Here is a 24,849-nt window from a genome sequence, read left to right on the forward strand (position 1 = left end):
GACACAGTCTGAAAACACAGGATGGTGAATCAGCTGATTAAGCATTGATAAGATGTCATTGCTATGTCCCTTCCTCTGGGCACGTGAGGTCGATGATTAACTATCTTGTGATTATCAATCAGAGCGATTACAGCGCCACGACTGGAAGTGAGGTTGTTATCCTGATAAAATTTTCATTCTCGCTCAGATTTTTATGTGTGGTGTTCAGTTGCTCGGTGCTCTCTCCCTCTCTTCAAGAATGGATTACTTACTAAGTGCAAATGGTTTGAATGTTCTTGTTAAAGAACAATTCTACACTCGTGAAGTCGCCAACAACATATTCAATGAACTGCTGAAATTGCCGTTCCAGACTATCAATGTGATCGTCCATGGGAGACACTATACCCCAAAACGCAAAAGTTTCGCATTCGGAGATACTGGACTTGATTACCAATACTCTGGCACGTCGAACCCTGCACACGAATGGACTCCGGTGATGTTGCGAATAAAAGAAGATGTGGAAGCTGCGACTGGACAATCGTACAACTACGCGTTATTGAACTATTTTCCCGATGGGACCGCGGCATTGGGCTCGCATAAAGACGACGAGAAAAGCGTAAACCCCTCCAACGGTGTTGCCTGTGTGAGTCTGGGTGCGTCCAGAACGCTGACATTTGAAAGACGTGGATTTCAACCTCAAGAATTACTATGTCGCCATGGCAGTATGTACGTGATGTTACCACCTACCAATGAACTATTTACGCATGGAATTAAACCTGACAGAACTGTGACTTTACCGAGGATTAGCATTACATTTCGAAACATCATGAGTGACGCAAACCCACCTACAGCGAAACGAATGAGAATGGCACTGGATGATGATGCCTCCCTCTTTAACCAGCCTGAAATTTCGACAAGCATCATGTCTCAAGAAAGTGATACATCAATGAACTTTGCTTCGCCTCATGCCTCAGTGGATCCCTCCCCCGTCGTTTCTCCACTTAGTGAAGGAGAAAACCCTACACTCCCTCGGGACGATTGGTTGGAAAAGTTCCTTTCGAGCTCCCTTCAACGTTTTGAAGAGAAAAAGAACAACATTAGAAGTTTACCGACAGATTTGAACATCAGTGTATGCCTACGACAAAATGGAAAAATCGTAATTCAGTTAGAAAATACTGTTTCGGGTGCCGAAGTGAATTTTCAACCACCGAGTTGGCTGCATTTTTTAACAAAAATGTGGGACTTTAATTCCCACTACGCGAGTAGTAACTTTGTCGTTGGAACGGATGCTATTGTTATTACCAGAGAAAAGCAGTGCGAAGTGCATCAGTTAGAAGAAGTCGACGGTAAAATGTGTATACAAAAACCTCCCATTTTATTACGAGAAGACGTTAGAAAAATTTTGAAAGAAGAAGATGATGGTATTCTAGGAGAGATCCTCCGTGCAATTTTCACCATATTTCGTGAAATGCTCCGTGTTGAACGAAAAAATATTCAAGCTCCAACGATTGATGAAGTTGTAGCGCCTGAACTTGCGCACGATTGCTTCATTGAAGAAATGCGGCGAACTGTATTAAAAAACTTTGAATGTGCCGGCTGTAAGGTAGAACATCCCTCACAAAGAAGACATGAATGTATGTCGTTAACATCCAAGGACAAATACACTCTATTATGTGAAAATGAAAATATTTTCACTACTATGAACTTTGTCGAACTTTGCGATAGCATTTCCGAAAAAATATGTTTAAGTGAGACTCAAATTGCAATGTTTACAGTGGATTATTTGAAGGAGCGAACGGCTGATCTGTAAGTAGTTTTTGTATATACTATTTTTATTTGTTCAATAAATGTATTATTCCATTTAACTGCTTTTATTGTTTTCATTTGCATGTAGCGAAAATAATAACGAGACAGAATTAATGAACTAAAATATTTTATTGATACATAGTATCCCATACAAAATCGGGCTGTCTTTTCGCCCTTTTCTTTCTGGGTGTATCGAGAGACGAAGGTACATTGACAGCTTTAGGTACAAAAGTTGGAGTCACATCTGTTAAATACTTATTTTTCACAAAATGTTTGGGTACATTTATTTCATTTAACGTGTGTAAAAATTCATCTTTCCATGGTACATGAATATTTTTTCGATTGCTGAAAATTAAATTCATCAGATCCGCAATATTACTATTCGGAATGTTTTGTTTTTTATAAATAATTTGTCCTTTTTCATTCCATGATAAAAGATCGGAATGTTTCTTCAGGAGATCCAACAGATTTCTTGCTTGATGCAGGTAATTCTTTGCAACACTTTTCAGTATCGTAGATTCATAATTTTCAGTTTTTGTTATTTTTCTTTCTTCTTCTTCTTCTTTTTCAATAACTTTATTTTCTTGAGGTTGGGTCCATCTTGGGTTGAATTCTGTCATGTTCAACTTCCTTTGTAGCAATTCTGTATATTTCAATAACTTTTCATGATCCGCTAACTTGCTCTGTAAAATCTTTAACATTTCACGATCCAATTCACTCAACTGATTGGAAGTGACTGTATGTTTCAGAAATATTTCCTCGGGAACCAAGGAATATTTCTTAGCGTGTTCCATTTCCGAGTATAGTTGATAGCACGCTTACAGCTGCAGGAATGAGAAAATTCAAAAATCCACCTTTTTGAACAACCAGCTTCCGCTTTTTCGACAAAGCTAATTTACGATTTGCTAATTTGCGCAAAGTTGTCTTGTGCTTTGACAAGTTCTTCTTTTGATGTTTTGATAGAGGAATATTTCCTTTCAATGTGTTGTGACAGCACTCACAAATTGCCTTGATACATTTCACATCAATCTTTTTTAATAACTCTTTTTGAAGTTTTGCTGGACAAATCTGCAGAAGATGTAGCTCGCTCAGCTGTTGCTTGGTAATTGTCATGATGACAAATGAATGTTATTATTTATATCCTTTCACTTTATACTATTTTTCTCTGATATATGTACTGTGTTTGATTGGGTAAAATATTTGTGCGCAGACGCATTTCCTCGGGTGTTTCATTTTTCAAATCGATTAACAGATATGAAAATTTCTCCTTCGTCGCATCCTCATACACTTCTTGAAAAAATTTTAAATGTCTGGGAAAAATCTGTTTTCCTAAATGAGTCACTTGACTCAAATCTCTCCTATTTTCGAAAAGAAGAATATAATGTGCGTTTAAAGTAATTTCACGCATTTCTTTTCCTTTGTGGAAAAAGTTTTGTGTGATGAAAATTACAGATATATTCATATGATGACTTCCACGCGTGAACAATTTAGTCATGACTTCATTTTTACCGCAAGAATGCATTAAATCATCAATTATGTAAACCGTATAATTCCCCAAATACTCTCGATAATTTGAAGGAAATCCTTCCACAAACGTCACATCGGGGATCGTATCATATAATTCTTGATAGATCCCGTAGAACCATACAATTTTGTCGGGGACAATTGAAAACATCTCACGTTTATGTTTGATGAGATCGGCAACGAAAAATGACTTTCCCGAAGAAGTTGGTCCGGCTGCGACCATCGTAAAAGGAACCTCCAACTTTGGAAACTCCATGGCGAATGAGAGACAGACAAAGAAAATATTCGTTTAAATATATTTATTGATTAAAATTCGGAAATATATGAAAACGTTTCGCAATAAAATTGTATACAATCTTATCATTACAAACATGTGAATCTATAAAAGAAGACAATATATTTTTCAATGAATGACCGCGACATTTTGAATACAAATAATAAATACAATATTGACCACATACTGCCGTGACATTACTTTGCAATGTCATGGGATTAAAGTTTACATTTGAAAATCGTGATACAAAATCATCAATGTGTCCTTTGAAAAAAGAAGGCGGATTCCCATAAGAATCAAAAAATTCCAATTGTTTTCCGTCTACATAAAAAGCCACCCAATGGCTTCCGGCTTCCGTTGAAGTATCCACGTTTGCAATAAAACAAGAGGGCGTCGTATCGATGACAATGTCCGCCAGATGATCACTGGGAAACACACCCAGAAAATATTTTTTGGTAATTGAGTCACTTTGAAGAATATTCTGTATTTGATTTGAATCCATTTTAATTTGCAAAATCACACAACACGTGACGAGATTTTGTAATTTCAATCACGTTTTGAAATTCGGCATAGATCAATAATGATAGCGTTTCTTCGATGGCAGTGCTAAATTTAATTTCAACTCTCAAATTTCCTTGATGTTGTAAATTTAAATGAGGACCGTTGCATAGGTCTGCTGTGAGATCAAAATTGTAAAGTGTCGTTCCGCGTGCGAATTGTTCACGAGACAAATAGATACCCTTATCACTATTGAATCCATCAAACAAACTGTGATAGGCACGAATGTAATTATTATTTTTAAAATCCAATTCCATAGGTTTACTTGGTACGGGTTGACCATCAACGTAAATAGAGATGAAATTTACATCGTGGTGTGAAAATAAGAAAGGGTTCTTTGAATATTGTCCGTTCATAGCCGCATTTTCAATGCATGCGATCACTACTCTTTTCGGCATCGCACCTAGAAATACATTATCTTGCATGAAGGAAAAACTTCCTTTCGAAATAGAATAAGTTTTACATAAAACTCTGTCGATGGGATACTTGGCAGAACTTTTTTCTAAAGCTTTCGCATGACCGAGTGAAACTCCAGGACTCACTTGAACTTTTCGTATAAATAATGACGCATGTTCCAATACCACTTTGTATGCAGCATCCACTTTTGACGATAGAAGACAAAACGCTGCATTGCTTCGAGTCATTTTAATTTTAATATCGACTAAATTTAACATGAGTCGATTCTGTTGGAATATGTCACAGTGTAATTGTCCGATCATATCAAATGTTTTACTGTGTTTACTGAGCTCATATCTTGATTTCAATCCGGGTCCAGCATTCACAGCATTGGGGTCGATTTCTTCAGGATCTTCGTCTTTGTAAAACAGCTCACAGGTAAGTTGACTTTTCTTGGCATCTTCTCCATAATTTAGCAGAGTTTCAATGTATGCACGATATGGATAAGTGTTGCTTGCAGATGAAATATTTCGTTCATTCAAACTGATGTCGATTTGTGAGAACAGAGAATGGAGAAATAAGTTGGTTGGCACTACAACTTCTTCGACTTCTGATCCATCGGGCTTGGAGGTTTTCGGTGATATGGGGGATCCATCCGCTTTGACGATTTTCGCTTTCACGTAAATGTAGGATGCGTTGAGATCTGTATATTCCACACCGCTTCCAGATATTGAAAATTCGAGAGGTGATCCGTCTCGAATGCTTGCAATGGGGTGATATTCGACAAATTGTCCTTTTTCAATGGCAGCTTGAGTGGGAGGCAGTGTGAATAAGTCCAGTTCTGATTTCACACACACTGGGGAATCGCGATGAATGAGAGAAGACATTTTTTTAAGAGAAAATATCGTGATGTGTTTTCACTCTCTTGGTTTTACGAACACTGACTTGTTTCTTGGGAAGTTTGCGCTTTTTATTCCTTCTGCCGGACCCGATCATGGTCTTTAATTTAACTGCAGCTTTATCCGTTAAGTATTTGCCGGCTTCCTTCAAACGTCGTTTAGCGGCCACTTTGAGATTTTCACCACGTGAGACATCGTTGAATACATCAACACCACTGTTCAAAATTTGTTTACCGACCGCTTTGGCACCCGACTTGAAAAGTGGGACTGCAGCCCTGAAGAAAGATTTAAAGAGTCCTCCGAAACCATAGCCTCTTTGATAGGGTGCACCTTGATAATAATTAAGACCATTTCCAGATTGATGGGTGTAGTAATCCTCAAAGGATTTTTGACAGCATTGATATGGAATATACATCATGAGAGGAATTTCTGACGAAAGTGAAGTTTCACGTACGACCTTCCACGCTCGAATGGCACTAACATTCCTGTGTTGGTTCTTATAACGATTTCGATAGTGTCAATAATTTTTCGACTCACGGGCAAATAGTGAGGTCTTTCATATTCCACGCTGACCATTTCTCCGTCGGAACCGCTAACTTTAATTGTTCGCAGGAGCGGAGCATACACATCGCCTATGATTTGAGGTTCGATAATATCTGTATAAACCATTAGCACTCTGAAATGTGCATTAGGATCTGCAATCTGCGGGCTGAACACGGTCTGTTCAACATTTTTGTCGCTATCGCCCCCTATAACCATTGGGGGAAATCCTAACATCTGCGATAATCCTTCATGAAAGACAACGCGTGCATTGTTTTTCACTTTAACACGAACGCGTTTCGTGACGTGATTGTAATTGAAGGAAATCTTATTATCATGATCGGGTATGTTGATTGCCTTCAAAATGTCGGATACATTTTCGTAACATCCGGGTGGAATATTTCTTCCTAATTCTTTTCCATCACCTAGATCGAATCCAATTAAATTATTCTCTCGATTCACATTATACCAAGTATGCGGGTAAATGACTTCCACCAATGCACAATCCCAATGTCCAGTCAGTTCAATTGGGGTCGGTAGACGTGTAATAAAATGGGATATTTTATTATCTGGGAAATAGTTTAATGAGCTGTCGCTGGGCAAAGTCACATAGAACGAGCCCATCTTGCAGAGTGAGCAAATGATATCGTGTCTCAAGTATTTATAGGTTGGATAAATGTGAGGCCGGAATCCATTGGTTAAATTTTTCCGGATAACCACGAAACTTGACAAAATATTCAGTTTTGCTTTCCTTTTTTCTCTTTCGTAATATTTTTTCGACAGTATAATCTTCTTTCAGTTTGACTTTTTGTAATTCTTGAGGATAAAAAGTTCCTTGGATGGGTTCACCCATTAAATCTTTCACACGGTACACGGGAATAGTTCTTTTGACACATTCGGTGACGATGAATAATTCCTCTGTCCAATTTGTTTCGTATCCTTTTTCAAAAGTGAGTTTTTGTTTAGAAATACGAACGACATCACCCACGTTGTAAACACATGGTTTCCTTTCCGCATCTTGATTATCTCCGTAGATCGCGAAATACACTTGTCCTTCATTATTCGCATTCACTTCAACAGGTGCCCTCTTGATGGTGGAATGGTAAGTAGTATTATAACTCTTTATCAAATCGTCTAACACATCAATATAGTTGTAAGTATTTTGACTTGTGAAATATTTCCACATTTTAGTTTTCAAAGTACGATTGAATCTTTCCACTACTGAAGCCTTCGTTGCATTAAAAGTTGTGAAGAACTTGACTTGATTGTCTCGTAGAAACTTTTGAAACAGTGCATTTTTAAATTCACCACCTTGATCCGTTTGGAGTAACTTGGGTTTTCTCTCTGCAAAAATGGATTTGAAGGCGTCGACAATCTCTCGACCTTGTTTCGTTTTTAAAGGCTTTGCCCATCCATATTTTGAAAAAATATCGATACATGTTAATATATATCGATAACCACGATTATGTTTCTGTAAACTTCCTAAATCGGCGAGATCTGCCTGCCATTGGAAATCTTTATGATGAACGAATACGCGATTCGTCGGGAATTTCTTTCTCACAGGTTTGTGTAGAGTGTACGCATCGACTCCCGCTAGATAATTCTGAATGGCTTTCTTGCTTTCTTCTCCTTCCAAAGCACGAAATAATGCATTGACACCGCCAAAACTTGCTTCTTGAGCCGGTTCCAGGTAAGCCTTCTTCATTGCAGCAGGAAAAATGATTATTCGACACGTTGAAATGAATCATCCTCGGAATGTAATGAGTGAATTAGAGGTATCATTTGGTTTAAGTAGAAAATCAACGGCAAAATCCGATTTCCCAGTTAGAATATAAATGATTCCCATGACGCAACATAAACTCAGATAAAGGACCGTAATCCATACAACCTCTTCTCTAGGATGCATGTTTAAGAATAAAATAGAAATACATGTGCTATCATCCTTTATACGCTTTTATATCGATTAATACATGCTTGAAAAAGTACACAAAAGCCTCAATAGGTGGCGCCATGTGCATTTACCTCATGTGAAAATTATATTGAGATGATAATTAACGTGCTTACACTCAGGTCTTAGTAGCTTGGTCAGTTTGCGCGTGTCTAAATCTGACAGCTACTAAGACCTTTTGGAGATCGTGTGTTCGATTCCCAGCAGCGACACTCTGTAAAAATAAAAATAATTAAATTCGCAGAAATATTCAAAGTCCGGAAATAAAAAATCAACCTCTCAATAGATGGCGCCACCGACGTTAAACATAGCATAAGTTAAAACATAGCAACAAGTGTTGCCAACCGAAAACTAAAAACTCTGGTTGTCATGACAACAAGTGTTGCCAACCGAAAACCGAAACTAAAAACGCGCGAAAACTATTCGTAACCTTTCACGAGCGAAAACGAGGAAGGGCGAAAACGCGGTGGTCATCTTCTTCAAGATTCAGGCGCAACCCAAGGTCGGAGGAAGTGGGAGGGGGATGAGGCGGTGTTGGGAGGGGGTGGAGGGGAGGTCAGAGGGGCAATGGACGGCGGCTATGAGCCGGAGAGCCGCCGGCTGGCGTTGAACTGTCCTTATTCCCCTACTAACATTTCATCACAGAAAATGCACCTTACATCATCAAATTTCTTTACTCCATTCTTCTTATCATTCTCTTATGCAGTCCTATGTTTTGTGCCAGAGGTCTTTTTGGTAGTGGTCTTTTTAAAAGTCTTTTGAGAAGCTTTAGTCGAAACATCATCTAGTTACTTCATGACAGTCTTTTTTGATTTTTCAATTTTTTGTTTCAGATTGTCCTTTACTGGAGTACTTGTCAGGATTGTAGAACTCTGTAGTTTTAGCTTACGTGTTGTTATTGGTTTTGCAGGGTGAGAAATAGGCCGTTAAACTGAAGGACTGTAGTAGTTCTTAGCACATCCAGGTTTGGGTGAAGCGGAGGGAACATTATTGCTTTGGACTTATTCTGTTGTTTCAGGTCCTATGGAAGTATAAGGACTGTCTTCAATGGTAGCATTGTCTTGAGATCTTAAAATTGAAGGACTTCCGGGTTCGGATGAAGTTACTTGTCATGACCGGGCATAGTGAATATGGTATCCACTTTGCCCAATCCGCTTTGCCCTTCAGGTACATTTTTGAGGTTACTAAAAACTAATAAAAAATTAGAGCATCTAAACTCGTCGTCTACGGACAGTTGAAAGCTACATAATCGTACATCAAATCCTAGTCATAACTAAGAACATGTCACAAGTAGTATTAAAGTTATAGATGAAACACTAACCTCTGTAAACTAATATTGTTTTCCCCAAAACATACTTTGTTCGGTCACTGGCGTCGCGTGACGCGAACTCGTCCCGACGTGTATGCCGCACACGGAGCAGCAACAGGCGACCGTTGCTATGACAATACGGCTGCTGGCCAACTAATTATTTGGGAGTTATAGGCAAAATTCGCTTTGCCAGGGGTATCCACTTTAGCGGGGTTTCCCCTACAAGAAAGTAGTATGGGTATACAGGAAAGTAGGTTCGTTTTGTTCTAGACGGAACTTCTTGTATTACATTGCATTTTTATTATTACTATTTTAAAAATTTTGAATGGCTGAAAAAACGTTAAAGCAGAATGTTGTACAATACAGCAGCAGGTAAAGGAAAACTAACAGGGTGAAAAAATTAATACATTAATAAATAAATCTTTTAACTGATGCCTTGAACAGAAGAACCCTTAAAAACCAGGATCATTTGTAAACTTCCAAAAGTACGTTCTTTACTATTCCATATATTCTCTTAGGTTTCTACTTAAAATTAAATTGTTAACTTCATAAAACTTCATATAATTGTTACTACTCCCTTTTCTTTTAGGAATCGATATAGCTTGTGCCATCAACCCATTCAAGGCAAGAACAAGTAGGATAACGGCACCAGTAACAGACATGCTTAGGGCATCGCTCTCAGGTTAACTCAATTTTCTGCGCCTTTAAAAATGTATTTAGACTTTTAAAACTATTTTTCTCTCATGCAACTACATCTTATCTAACGTTTGGTTACTTCTGGATCCTTTGAATTAGTTAATTCTATTTTTATTTGCTCAATTTCGAAAAAAAGTTCAACCCCGAGTAACAAACACCAAAAAATCTGTTGATACCCAGTAACAGATAGGATGAGTAATGGACAAAATTACATTTTTCTCTTCAAAATGTGCAAAAGTTCTTTATTTTTAGAACTAAAGTCTGTTAAATTTAAATGAACATAAAGCACCAGCTGACCTCGTGGTGGCTGTTCCACCACTGCCCTGTAAATACCAATTGACTCATAAAATTCACTCAGTTAACATTAGATGGTTGCACCATATTCATGGGCCACAGCAACATTAGTTTTACCCGCTTAAAATTCTTATTATTTAAATCCAAACTTATGACTGTCTGTTACTGAACTGGTGCCATTACTCTATAATAAAACATTTAAAAAATTGGCAAGGTAGAACCTCGAAAACTCGACCTACAGTTGTTCGAAATGTGGTCCAATTATCTGGATAACGAGCAACAGGTTCCTGTTGCGCGGGTTTTTTTATCCAGCCTGAATGTGACAGAGTTTACTGAAATCGCCCGGGTAATGGAATGCCGAGTTCTCGAGGCTTTACTGTATTGCCAATACCTTTGATGATAAGTTGAAACCCCTATGAAGTTCAAGTCATTCAAAGAATGAGTATTTGGGACTATTTACCACCTTTTTAAAAGGAAAGGCAACTGCTGTTGAACAAAGAGATTCGTAGTTACCTTTATGACGGCTTCAAACGTCTTGGAGATGTGGGTGCCTTCGGGTGGATTACAAATCTTGTGCCGGAAGATGCGGGTAAACATCTGCGAGAAGATAAACAGAGCTTCACTTGATTAACTAGCTAACACAGTGGTTTTTTTCCGCTTCTAAACAGGTGTTATTAAACTAGTCGAGATCTCCCAAACGACAAGATGTACCCGAATCACCTTACCCGATGAGAGGCTGGCACACTCACCTGAAGATTGCAGACAAAATTCTCCAGACCGGGCAAAATTTCAGTGTTGCAGAGATCAAAGCCTGGAGGCACCTTCGGATCAATGAGTTGGGCGATGATGTCCACATCCTCTGCATCGTCCACCTGAGAAACAATATGGGTACTTCGTCACAACTGTTGGAGATCTTTAACATACTTAATCCTTAAAAACAGTTGTCAATAAATTCTGATATTTTTTTATTATTATTATTATTTTATATTTCACAATACTAAATGTTCATTTATGTAATTGAAAATATCGGACTAAATTCTTGAGGAGTATTTCTGATTTTAAATGCGTGAAATATGCTTGTAGAAGTGTTAAAAAATCTCTGGATACATCAAGGGATTGAACTCAACACTAGAATAGGTACAAAAAGAGTGAAGTCGTAAAGTGGAAGACTTTCAATCATTTTCATTCTCTCGTTTCCCCCCCCCCCTCTTCAAAAAAGTTTTAAAACTAATATTTATTTATTTATTATTGTTATTTCTGAATGTTTTGGACGAGAGCTTCTTTACTTTAATTTTGGAACTTTGTGGTAGATGGCATTAAACGTAAATCATTTTTCATTTATTGCACACTATAATGTAACAGAACAATTTATTTAATGCATATTTTCATTTCCCCCTTTCTGTGGTTTAGCTTTTAGGTTGAATAATTTTTTTAAACGTTATTTCTGCCACTTATATCAGGGGTGACAACGCGGATAGGGAGGAAAGGAGGTCTCTGCGTTAGCAGCGCCATAGAAATTTTTAGGGGATGTTTTGAGGGGCCTTTTTGGGGCGAAAAGAGGAGGTGAGGCTCGAGTTTTTGAGGGATGCTCCGTAGAATTGAAAAGGGTGTGCCATCGCTCTTGGGAGGATGGCGACCTTGTGTTGATGTGAGGTAGGACATTTCTCAAAAATGCAATATTTTTCCTTACTTTTACTAATAGAGGTAGCTCCCAAAGAACATGATTAATTTGTTCCGTATTCTTTGAAATTGTGGCTTTCGGAACTACAATATGGAATTCGTGAGGAGAAAAAAGAAAGAAGAAAATGTTAGAATTTTGCCTTTGTTACTGTAACTTTTTATTTTATCAAAAAATGACATATTAGGAAACAATTTCATACCAAATAACGTATGTACAGTTGAACGCTTTCATATCGAAATTTTTTGCACATTGAACTTTTAGCAAAACTCCAGGCTTACTTCATAGAGAAACTGTTTCTCTATATCGAAAAAATCGCAACATATCGAAATATTTTTCTAGACACATTGGAGGGGAGATTTATTTCCCTTAAGACCATTTGCGTTTCGAAAATTAGATCGTGTTTTAGAAAAGAAGTTCAGTTTGGGACATTACGAACCCCAGAAGTCAGCTGGGATGGAGGAATGGACGAGAAAATGGTTGTTTCATTCTAAATTCATAAACTTCTGTCAGTCGTTTTCAAATTTCGTCTTCGTAACCCCGTTCTATAAAAACATTTTTCTTATTCCTTTTGTCTGATGATTGTTCTTTACTTAAAAATCTTCTTACTTTCAGTGAAAATCTGTAAAAATTTCCTAGATAACGATAAACGTAACGCAAAGGGCATTTGATAAATAATGTCCGGAATAGTTCGTAGAAAATGATTTTGCTGAATATTTAATGCTTTGAATAAGCAGGAACGTTTCTTTTTTAAACTTTTAGCAAAACTCACTGTTCAGCGAGGCATTGGTAGTTTTTTTTTTTTTTTTAGAAAGGAATGCAACCTAGATCAAAGTAACCACTTCTTAGATTTTACTTCTTTATTTCTAGTATTCAATTTTTTTTATTACAAATATTTTTGCTAATTGTGAACTTTCATATAATGTGATTCGTAGATGAATTAAAAATGGAATTTAGTATAAAAATATTTGCTTTAATTTAAATGTGTTAGGAGTAGGTAATTATGACAAAATGAAGATCGCTTCTATGTATCAAAATTTCCATATATCGATTTTTTCCCCTGCGATTATCTACTTCGATGTATGGAGGTCTCACTGAATTTTAATCCTTTTTCAAAAAAAAATATTCGAAAATCGTATAGTTTAGGGTATCGTATAGTAAAGTTAGGGTATCGTAGAGTAAAAGGAATAGCATGCAGTTCGGGGGAGAGCATCAGTACTTTTCGAAGCGCATTTCTCAAGTACCTTGTTAATCGGGCGTTACCTCTAAATGAATTCCGTAAAAGTTGTTTCTCTGCTAGCGCTTTGTCAGTGCGGGGAAAACAGCTGCACAACGTTAGCCGTTTTGGTTCATAACTGTTCTGCGGGGTTGTCTGCCTTTTCTTGTCTTTTCTTTTCTTTTTATTTTGAGCAATCACGATTGCTTATTGTTCTCACTTGACTGTTTTGATATGATATCATTTTATTTTCCCGCCAGCACCCTCTGCAGCATCACCGTCGACCGGCTACTCACGATGCTGCTCATATAGCGAAAGCCGTCTCCAGGTTGCGTCAATATATTACACACACGCGCATACATCCACGCACACACACACACATATACATATATACACCTACACACATACATACACAAATACATACACACACAAACACACACCCCTACACACTCACATGCACACAACTACCCACACACACATACACAAACACATACACGCACAAACACACACATACACATAATTACCCACACACTCATGCCTGCACACAGACACAAACACACATGCCAACACACATACACATAGCCCCTTACACACAAACTATCATACCCCCCACACACAAACACACACGCCTACACACATACACACTCGTGATTGCGAAAAACATAATTTGAATTCAAGATGCTTAAAATTCAAATTATTATTCTTTTTTTCGGCGTGATATCATCGTTTTGCAATGTTTCGCAGTGAGCATGGACTGGAATATTAGATGAAATATATAGGGTGGTTATTAAATAACGTGAGGTGTTCAGAGCACTCTAGCGAGTGAAGTATTGGCTGAAACATTGCCGAATTTCATGGGCGTACACAGTAGACCATGGGATTTCGATTTCTGATATAAAAAATATAGTACGAAAAGTCGCCACCAGGGGAAATTTTGGCGTTAAAAAGGTGTATTACTGTGAATATTGAAGAAATAACTGACAAAATATGCGGAAATTTTATTTACAAAATATGATTTTTGCGTTCAATATGACCAACATCAAAATTTTCCAGGTAGTGCATACAATGCACAATATTTTCCACACATCCGGGGAGTGGGGAAAGACTAAAATCCTGAAAAGTAATTCGAGTTTTCAAAGTTGAGATACTGGGAACATGCCGTAGATACACCACACCGTGAAGGCCACCACCCTATGGCCAAACGTCAAAGGTGAAAGATTGGGCGACCACATCGTAGGAAATGTATGACTAATAAAACTGCTATCAAAGAAATTTTCCGCTAAACACTCAGTACCTAAAGCTCAACGTGAGTGGTGCTCCGTCCTACATGAATATTATGCAAGAAAGAAATCTTTCCTGTCACGCCGAAATTTCTTCACGACGACTTTTGGTTCTATTCTCCTCGTTACAAGTTATAATTCTTTGTTGATTTTATTGAAACTCATTTGTAAGCATCATATATTTGTAGAAAAAACTTGATGTGTGCTGCATATTTTGGTCTTTAATTCTTCATTATTCGCAAGTGATACACTTTTGCAGCGCTAAAATTCTCCCTGGTGGTGACTTTTGGTACTTTTCTTTTTTTTTTGTAATATGTTGTATGTTGTAATAATTGTTGTTTTGTAATGTGTACATTTTTTTTTTGTAATCGAAATTCCATGGTCTTTTATGCACGCCTACGAAATTTGGCAATGTTTCGTCCAATACTTCACTTGCTAGAAGGCTCTGAACACCTCACGTTATTTTACAACCACCCTGTACTATACCACATACGTATTTCATACTGCTCTTTCGCAAAACATTATTGTTTTTTTTTTCAGCTTAATAAAATACTAATAAGACGTTTCTGAAAAATTAGTTTTTAGATTCAAAGATTGTTGCCAAGGAAAACACAGTGCTTCTAAAAGTTTTATTCTACATAAATGTCAGTTTACTTTTTCATTTTTTTTATTCACCATTAAAAGCATACAAAAAGAACACAAATGAACTGCAATGTTTTAAATTTAGTAGAATTACGGTACCGTGGTCATGGAGAGTTTTCAAAAATCTTGGCGCATTATATGTTCCAAAATTTTCAGTAAAATACGAAATTTCGGACAAAGAAATAAATTGGACCTAAAAACGAATCCTGCTCCTGGTATTCATTTGAATTTCGACACCTTGAATTCAAACTATGCTTTTCGCAATCACGAATTTCGATAGGGAACTCCTCGTTTGGTTTCTTGTTTCTACAAATGGCTCCGATAGCAGTTATAATTGCGTAAAACATAATTTGTATTACAGACGTAAAAATTCAAGTGAATGTCAGGGGATTGGACACTAGATGCTGTGTGCTGGATACTATTTTTGTCTAAAAAGGATTGTGTAAAATCGAGTCGGCCTAGTATAAATAAATTCGATTTCTTGGCACATGGATGCCACAACCTGGCAAGCGCACCCGCACGCGGAGGCCAGTGGACCTCAAAAGTAACCCGGAATATCAACTTCAATTAAGTGAAGAGAATGAGCAATTCGTGATTGCTCAAAACAAAACAAAACAAAAAAAAAAAGCAGTCAAAGTTCCATTAATTTTTAAAATAATCCGCCAAATAAATAAAAAATAATCCAGTGTACTAAACTCCCATTAAAATGCAAAACGATCCAGTAATTCCGTTATTTATCTCAAATTTCACCAAGAGATCCCTTTATCACAATCTAGCCTTATTGCCTTATTATACCTAAGCATTTCAAGTGGAGCAAGGTGAAATGGTCAAATATTTGCCCTGCTTTAAGCACCACCCATCTAGCAATATTTTAATTATATAGATGGCGCTATTAGTTTTATAATTGTACTAAAGGACGCGACAGTCGTTGTTCCGTTCAAACTTTGTAAATTGAAAAGTTGAAAAATTTCAGTAATCTATCAAGTGTTTGAACCGTTGTGTTGAAAAAAATAAGTAAAAAGAAAATGTTTTAAGCTGCTTGGTGTCAGAATGCGTATATTTATTATAACTTGATTAATCTGATACCCACTGAGCAGTTGTTTTATCAACTATTTCTTCTCGCGCAGTTGAAATGTCTTCCTAGATTGTATGGTTTGTTCCTTTAGCCAAACTCAAAGGATGAAAATCATCCTCAGACATTAAGCATAAAAACCTACTTATCTAGAACAAACGGGAAATCCCGCTGCAACGTCCCCCACATAAAAAAGAATAAAACAATCGAAAGGATATCGTTTAAAAAAATGATCAAGTAAAAACAGTTCCCTGAATAAGCAAAAATCACTCAACTCCCCCCCCCCCCTCCCGATGTAAAATAAACAAATTCTTCAACTAAAGTGACTAAACACTCTTTAAAAACCAAAAACAATTCTTTGTAATTTAAAATATTTCGCCAAATAGACAAAAAATACAGTACATTACATTAACAGTAGCTTTAAAATGTAAATAAATAATCACACAACTCTATTGTTTATGGCTAAAGTCACCAAGCCACCACGTTACTGTAATCTAGCCGATCAGTGAGCGAAGCGAACTCCGACCGATTAGCGGTCCGATCTTTTGAATGAAAACTTTTAAATCCCGCTCTCTCGCTGAGCATTTGTCTAACTTACTATCTTTCCTTGCGTACTTAAATGACCTTCATATATATTGCCTAATTTGTTCTTTCCACCAAAGATTAAAATCTTCACTGCACTTATTTTTTTGTATATCTGGACGTAAAAAAAAATTGTTTCATCTTTAAATTCCACTATCTTTTACTTTTATGATGTACTGATTAGTTTGAAAATCGGACGTCGTCTTGACGGATGTCGAGAAATTGTCTCATCTGGCTTTTTGCGACTGTCCTGCAGATGTTCGAGACAACCTGGCATTTAACTACTCATCGACGATCCAGAAATCCAGAGGGCTCTACGGATGGCAGATGTCAAAGATCTGAATTCTGCTGTTGTGTATGCGATGAAGTTGGAGACCACCCAGCAAGCAACCCGCAAGGATCGTCATTCAAAACGCGGTGTGAAAACTGATGAGACTGATCCGGTGTCGTCACGGTTTACTGAACTTGAGAAGCAAATAAAAGAAATTGCAGGAACCCTCAAAAGGATTTCGGCTCCCAAGGACCAAAATCGACAACCACTTAAGTGATGGAAATGTGGCGGAAAGGGTCACTTACGAAGAACCTGTGACGCTCGCCAAGAAACCAGAGGAAAGAGCACATCTCCCTCTCACGTCCAGGAAAACTAAGCCACGGCAATCTCTCGGGGCGGAGGTCGCCATATAGGAATGAGCCCCATCTTAAAGTTTTCCAGATTTCATCAACGAGTGGCGGCAGTAATGGACTGTTCGTTTACGTATATGTAAACGGGTTTCCCTGCGAGCTAATTATTGACGCAGTAATGCTACCATCATTAGAACAGATGTGGCTCGTCAATTTGGACTCAACATTCTGCGGACGACGCCCTGCGTTACCCTCCAAACTGTGAAAAGTGGGGAAAGAGACTCACCTCCAGTATGCAGGCGTCTTTATTCCCCGCCGACAAGTCCATTTCCTCTTCCCCGCTGCTGTTGCCATCCTCAGCCTTGGACAAGCCCTCGGAAGAAGAATCCTGCAGGTTTGAAGAATATTTAATATTTTTCAGTTTAATTAAGTAATTACCGTTTTGGAATCGGTTTCGATGATCAAGACCGTAAAAGATCTACGTATGAGGGTTACGAGTTCGTTAAACTCAGAGGGCTAAAAGGCTTGCGGGAGTTTTTGGACCAAATAGACCAAGGATTCCCCTGCAGTTTTGTGCCTAAATTGTGAATTTATGAGATGGCTGGTAGCGCCATCTCCTGACGGTTATTCTAGTCATCTAATTCTGTGATCAGGGTAATGACGGTCACCAACTACAGGGTTGCCAGTACAATTAAATAATGAAATTCTCTGATTTTTCCAGTTTATTTTGGAAAAAGATTCGAACTTATTGTTGACCATTAGTATTTATTTATTGTTTAATGCTTTTTAAACACATTCACACAGATTTTGAAAGACGGAGAAAAAGTCGGGAATTTAGAGGAATAAACATTGAACTTTGGTGAAGATTGGGAATTTTGGGAGTAAACGAATGACATCAGTATCCCCGTAGATTTTAGGCCTAAAGCAAGATTATGTAAGATTGTTGCAGGTGTTACCATTGCTGAAAATCTCTATATGTTCTCAAAAACAAGCTATTGTTTAAGCAAAATTGAATAAAACCTGAGAATATGCTAGTTAAAAATGCTATCTTTGTGTAAAAAATATAAGTCGAATTCAGGTTTAATGTCCGAACATAAGTACAAAAACAATTCATGCTGATATCATCAAATAGTATTATAAAGGGAAAGATTTAGCTTAGTATTGTTATTAAAAAATATCACATTCAAATTAGTCATTAAAATAAATAACTGCAAACAATAAATGCTATTTATGGAATTCAGTTTACTGCAAGGGTAGCTATAATACTCGTCACATTTTATTTCAAAGACAATTTTAAGCAAAAAAGTTTGGTTTTCCACTAACAATTTAATATTAAAATTGCCAAGGTAAAAGGTTAAAATATTTTTTTTAAATTCTTTAAACGACATTAAAATTGTAGGGAATTTAAAAATTTTCTTCCCGAGAAACGCAGCATATCTATTCTCGGGAATAGTTTTGGTTTTTCTTTCCATTGCAGCACTAACCCAAGATAATGTTCCTTCAAAATCATGCCAAGAAAAAGAAAAGGAGGATACAAAGCCAGAAAAAGGTAGAAAGATTTTTTCAAAAATGTAAACAAAGGGTACAAGAATCTTACGTTTTTAAGAAATAACTGTACGGAACAACTAATTGTTACGAGCTGAAGAAAGAACAAAACAAGTACTTTGGAGTGGAAAAAAGAACAGAATACTTCTTACTTAGAGTTTAGAATAGAGGCACATTGGCTGACTAAAAATTATCGCATTTAGATACCAAGGATTTCGTTTTCGGCAACATTCTACAATTGTGTGGCATTTCGCCGCCATATTTGGTCAGAGTGACATGGAAACTAATTAATCAAAGATACCACAGATTATATTTTATCACGTTGAATAACTTAAAGAAGCCATTAAACAAGGTTAAAAGCCTCAATAAAATGTGACAAAATAAGCCAAATAAATAAATCAAGCATTAAATAGTAGTAAAAGTTCTATTAAAATGCAAACCAACCAGCTAACTAATGAAAAACCATTATAAGCTCCATTAAAATGTAAACTATTGCGCAAATCAAGATATCAAATCGTAAAAGTTCCATAAAAATGGAAAATGAGGAGCAAACATGATGGCAAAGTAAACGATATTCTTCTGTTTTCGCAAAGGTAGAACTTAAACAGATTGTCAAGCAACAACGAACCCCTACTTTACCCTCTTACCAAAACTTCTTACCCAAGCTGGTATCTTGATCCCAAAATATTCTTTGTTTTTGGCCATGGCATCTTGAATCTGAGCTTGAATGTCACTCATTTTCTTCTCATCCGTGCTCTGAAATAAATTAAAAAATGTCAACCATAAAAAAAGATAATTTCTATTAATCTTTTTAATGGAATTCAACTGTCAGTAAAGGGCTGCTTAGGTATTTTATTTTCCTTGTTGACTTAAGCGAATATTGTCGTAAAAAATCCGTTTGAGAAGAGTCTGTACCTGCTATCGTGAAGTTGATAAGAGTCTATTCTCGCGAGCGTGAACTTTGTGAAGGGTCTGTTTCTGATATCGAAAAGATTGTGAAGAGTACTTCAGATATCAAGAAGCTTGCGAAGAGTGCTTATGATATCAAGAAGTTTGCGAAGAGTCTGCTTCTGATATCAAGAAGGGGCCTGATTCGAAGGGTCTTCTTCTGACATCTAGAAAATTGCGAAATGTCTGTTTTTGCGATCATTAAGTTCGGAAAGGAAGGCTTTGCTTTTTCGATTGTGAATTCGGTAATAGTTCTATTTCAGCAATTGTGAAAACTTCTGCTATAAGAAGATTATGAAGATCTGTTTCTGCGAACAAGTAGTTTGCGATGGGCCAGTTTCAGCGATCAAGAAGTTCGCGATGTGTTTGTTTCAATGATGAAGGAGTAAGTGAAGGATTCTGCGATCAGAAGTTTAAAGGATCTGTTTCTGCGACCAAGGCAAAGTCCTTTCCTGATATCGTTAACTTTGCAAAATCTCGAAACTTTTGTGTGGGTCTTGGAATTAAAATAAATAACATACACAGACTTCTGACTTACTATTAATAAAGTAAGATCAATAATATTTTGTTATGGATAAGGACGCGTAGCTCACCGAAACACCCTCACTCACGAATTGAAAAAAGTAACACGACAAACTGGGGTGCTTAGTTGGAGAGCAGTACGAAGATTATTATCGCAAAAAAATGAGGCTCCAACTAATATTAAAAAATTCAATCGATATATTTTTTTGAAACGATAAAGTCGCGACAATAAACAATTAATACTGCGTGCCAGTTCGGCGGCAGCACAACGGATCTAGTTTGAGCAGGACAAACTTTATACAGCAAACAGCACACAAATAGGGGAGGGAAAACTGTACTCACCTTCCCGCATGCCAACTTTGGAATACTCGGGGGAGGAAGGGCGGAAAGGAAGGCTCCCGTTCCGGTCTGAAACAAATTTCATTCTTTTAGGAGAGCACATTGGCTATAAAATGAAAATCAATGCAACTTGACATTTGGTAAAGAAATGCAACATTCCGAGCTCTGCTCTAGCAACTCTAACTATACAACATAAACTTACTTTTATAAGAAATTCAGAAAACACTTTTCAAAGTGCCATACTTTTGCAGCGTATCGGCATTTAACTTGAACGACCTATTTTCAGGCAGAACCACCGTATTACGGGAGCCTTGACCATTAATCCCTTGATGCCCACTTCCAATTACAAAACTAATCAACTTGCGATTCAAAGTTAAGATATTAAAAGTTTGAGGCGGGGCAAAAAAAAAAAAAAAAAAAAAAAATGAACGAATTGAAGGCTGCATTGAATGAAAAACTTGCAGCGAAATGACAAAATTCCTTTCAAAAGCGAAAATTGTACCAGTAACAACGATCTTCCGTACTTACAGCAATCCCAACAATCAATTTATCTCCGATGGAAACTTGAACTTTGAGGCCAAATATGGCGTTCATACATTTGACCTGCAAATATAAATCACTATCACAAAATGTACTGCAATAAAACTGTACAGCATTTTAAAAATCAAATCACAGTATAAAGGAAAGAAATCTACACTTTTTACTTTTAGCCAATCAGACTTAAGCACGCACCTTCAATTTATTCAGCAACTGCCGATGTAATTCATACTCTAGAAAAGGTAAACTCTGCAAATAAAACACGTATACCGATTAATGCACTGATAACGTTTTTTTTTAAATTACTACAGACACATTATGTGAATTTAATTAATTAAATTAATAATTTATTTTATAGTTTAAATAAAATACAAATATCTATGAGTAAATCTTTTCAGGAAAAAATCCATTTAGTTCTCAGAACGTTCAAGTTGACTCTTCGCTCAAGTAATACTAAGTATAAAGGGGGCGTTTCTTTTTTCCATCATGTTTAAACTACTTTTCGCGATGAAATTTTAAAGTATATCGACTGCCAAAGTTGTCTCTAGTTTCTATCTACTAGCAACAACATCATATATTAAAATACACAAAAAGGAACACATTTTAATCTTGCTTTATAACTACACTGCTTGACAATTGCTAAGGAATAAGTGATTTATGGAAATTTGTACCTCAACTACCTGACCAATGGAAATAAATTCAAGTTCAGATGGCGTGTTAGATCAAGACTCGTTATCTGTATAAAAGACAGTGCACACACGCTCAATATTCGTACGAAAATTCATGCTGTTTGGTTTTTAACAAAAATTGTGCTGGATGTTAAAAAAGGTTTTTCTCTGAAATTCTGTTTGGTTCTTGAAATACTTGAGAGTAAAATGTCAGCAAGACATCATTTGAGTATCTACTATCGTAGACTAGCGGATGGACGACTGGAAGCAGGTCAAAGTGTCACCACTGTGGCTGCTGCAATGGGTCTATAAACAGTGCCATCTCCCGATTAAAGACGGCCGCTGAAGGTGGAAATGTTTTGCAAAAGCATGCCGGGGATCGTGGTAGGAGCACCACATCTTCAGAGGATCGCTGTGTAGCCCTCGTGGCAAAAAGGAACAGAAATTTCACTCTTGGATAGATAGCTACAAATCTAACAACCGCTACCGGTACGCATGTTTCTGCAAGAACCATCTCACGGCGAGTAAATAATGTCGGTTTGTATGCAAGGAAGCCCGTACGTTGCATCCAAGTTCAACCACGCCATCGTCGAGAGAGATTACGCTGGTGTAAGGTATATGTTGGTAGGATTATCAAAATTGGTCTAGAGTGATGTCCTCTGACGAATCTCATTTCAGTGTGACAAGTGATTCTGGTCACCAACTACTGTGGAGAGAGCGTGGAACACGTTATGCACAAAAATTTGTTTGCGAACGTGATCGGTACGGCCCAGGCGTCATGGTGTGGGCAGGCATCTTGCACAATGGCAGAACACCGCTTCACATTTTTGAATAAGAAAGCGATACGTGGCAAATGTATTACAGAGATGTTATGCTGGACCATGTTCGCCTTTTTAGGGGGGCTGTAGGTCCAGAATTTCTCTTTAAGGACGACGATACACGGCCACACTGGAGTATTAAAGTGTCAGACACACTGCAAAGTGAAAACATTCTCCGTATGCAGTAACCTGCTTACTTTCTCGACTTAAATCCATTTGAACTTGCCTGGGAGGTTCTTGGCAGATGGTATTGCGCGAAGAACCATCCCTCCCAGAACAGTACAAGAACTCAAATCCGCATTGAGAGAGGAGTGGGAAAATATCCCCCAAACACTCCTCAATAATTAGTGACGAGTATGGAAAACAGATGTAAATTGTGCATCAGTGCCCCTGGTAATCATTCATCATATTAAGGTACTAATGTTTCCATCATTCTGATCAAGATCATTTTTTTGTGGTTGTATGAAAATCATTTAAGTAGGATTATTTTTTTATTTTTAAGTTTTTACTTCATTGATGCAGTAATATCTGTATTATTTTGTACTTATAATAAAGGCACATCCTCCCTACTAACTATATATTTCGTTCTGTTTCTTTAATCATTATCTATCCTTAACTATTGCAAAAAACGTAATTGTTCCTTAGCAACTGTCAAGCAGTGTAGTTGGGGCAAACCTAAAATGGCAGCGTTGTGAAGGCTACGCAGATTATAAATGTAGTTAATCGTTACCGTCGCAACACAACATCTATGACGCAGATCCAAACAGCAGCATTACGATGCTGCTCGGTTAGATTTACCCCAACTATAGTTTCCTTTAATTGGAAATTGAATAAAGGGTTAATCTGAACCTGAACCAAAAAATAAATAAATAAATAAATAAATAACAACAGTGGCGGATTTTCAGGATTGGGGACCCGGCGCAATTCTTTTCTAGGGCCCGTGTGTTTTCCACAAAATAATATAAATCCCCCCCCCCCCCTAATTTTGAATCCCCCTCGAGATCCCTGTGATCGTAGGGGCCGGTTGAAAATGCGGCATGGTAAATCTACAACTGGAAACGAATGTGATAAATTGACATACATCACTTATCTCCTTCGCATTTTGTTCTCCTTTTCCATCCTTCTTGGCTTTACACACCCTAGGGAGGATAAAAAAAAAGAGAGGTTTTTATTAGCATTGTAGAAATTTATTAAAACAACGGAACAATTTTCACACACACGGACTAGGTAGCTGAAGCAGTATGCTTGCTTCAGCTACCAGTTTTAATAACAGGAAACAATAATATCTTAAAGCAGAAAAACGCGTACCTCGCTTGCAGCAAACAGCTTTTGCCATTGACCAATATATTGGGAGGTGGCTCTATAGTCATGAACAAGACGTCAGGAACTTTAGATTTCCTAGAATATAAAACATGAGCAGCATAAAAATACAAGAACGGCTTTCTTCAACATGATTTTAAATGAAAGAAGAGAAAAAAATATTTTGAATTAATCTATTCGAGTATTCGAGTTCAGCAATAAAAGAGTTTGACGGTAAAGGTTCAGCGTGATCGTCAAGTTTCGTGCAATAATCGTTTAATTCATGCAACATCATCAAGTGATATCAAGCAACATGAAATAATTTAGTTTTTAGATTTTGGCGTCAAAAAAATTGCCAACAACTGGGAAAAATGTCAAGACTCTCAGTTATAAAAAAATGTGTTTTATTAGGCACCCTTTGATGAGACGCTCTTTCCGTTTGTAACCGATATGAACATGAGCTATAATGTACGATCCGCTGGAGACGATACATCAGCAGTAAAGAATCTCACTGAAAATGTGGCAACTTCCGTTCCACTAGGTGTGACTTGTGGACGTGTATTGTCCTGCTGAAACAATGCACCAGGAACGCTCTGAAGAAAATATAGTACCTCTGGCGTCACCACGTCCCTGATGCAACACTCGCAATGTAGGTTACCTGTAACTCGAAGTAGATGAGATCGCCCTTAATATAGAATAGCGCTCCAGAGCATGACGCCTGGCGTTATGGCCGTATGTCGGCGAATTATACACTCCGGGAGGTGGCGTTCCTCTGAGTAACGTCGGAAGCGTACACGCCCATCGTTATGGCGCAGATTAAACCTGGACTCATCTGAGAAGACGATTTACTGTCAGCCCA

General features: G+C 37.4%; 1 protein-coding gene across 1 annotated transcript in view; it reads right to left on the reverse strand.

Annotated features, from left to right (window-relative positions):
* LOC129219651 (C2 domain-containing protein 5-like) overlaps nt 1-24,849 on the reverse strand; it is a 155,925-nt gene that overhangs the window by 19,710 nt on the left and 111,366 nt on the right. The window contains exons 16-24 of the mRNA XM_054853925.1: nt 24,000-24,089; nt 23,773-23,830; nt 21,401-21,454; nt 21,197-21,271; nt 20,672-20,737; nt 19,520-19,615; nt 17,601-17,702; nt 10,973-11,095; nt 10,737-10,820 (exon numbers count right to left, since the gene is read on the reverse strand). Of these exons, the coding sequence (XP_054709900.1) occupies nt 10,737-10,820; nt 10,973-11,095; nt 17,601-17,702; nt 19,520-19,615; nt 20,672-20,737; nt 21,197-21,271; nt 21,401-21,454; nt 23,773-23,830; nt 24,000-24,089 (748 nt within the window). The remainder of the gene's footprint in view (nt 1-10,736; nt 10,821-10,972; nt 11,096-17,600; nt 17,703-19,519; nt 19,616-20,671; nt 20,738-21,196; nt 21,272-21,400; nt 21,455-23,772; nt 23,831-23,999; nt 24,090-24,849) is intronic.

The sequence above is a fragment of the Uloborus diversus genome, chromosome 4 (genome assembly GCF_026930045.1).
Source record: "Uloborus diversus isolate 005 chromosome 4, Udiv.v.3.1, whole genome shotgun sequence".
Classification (NCBI taxonomy): Eukaryota; Metazoa; Arthropoda; class Arachnida; order Araneae; family Uloboridae; genus Uloborus; species Uloborus diversus.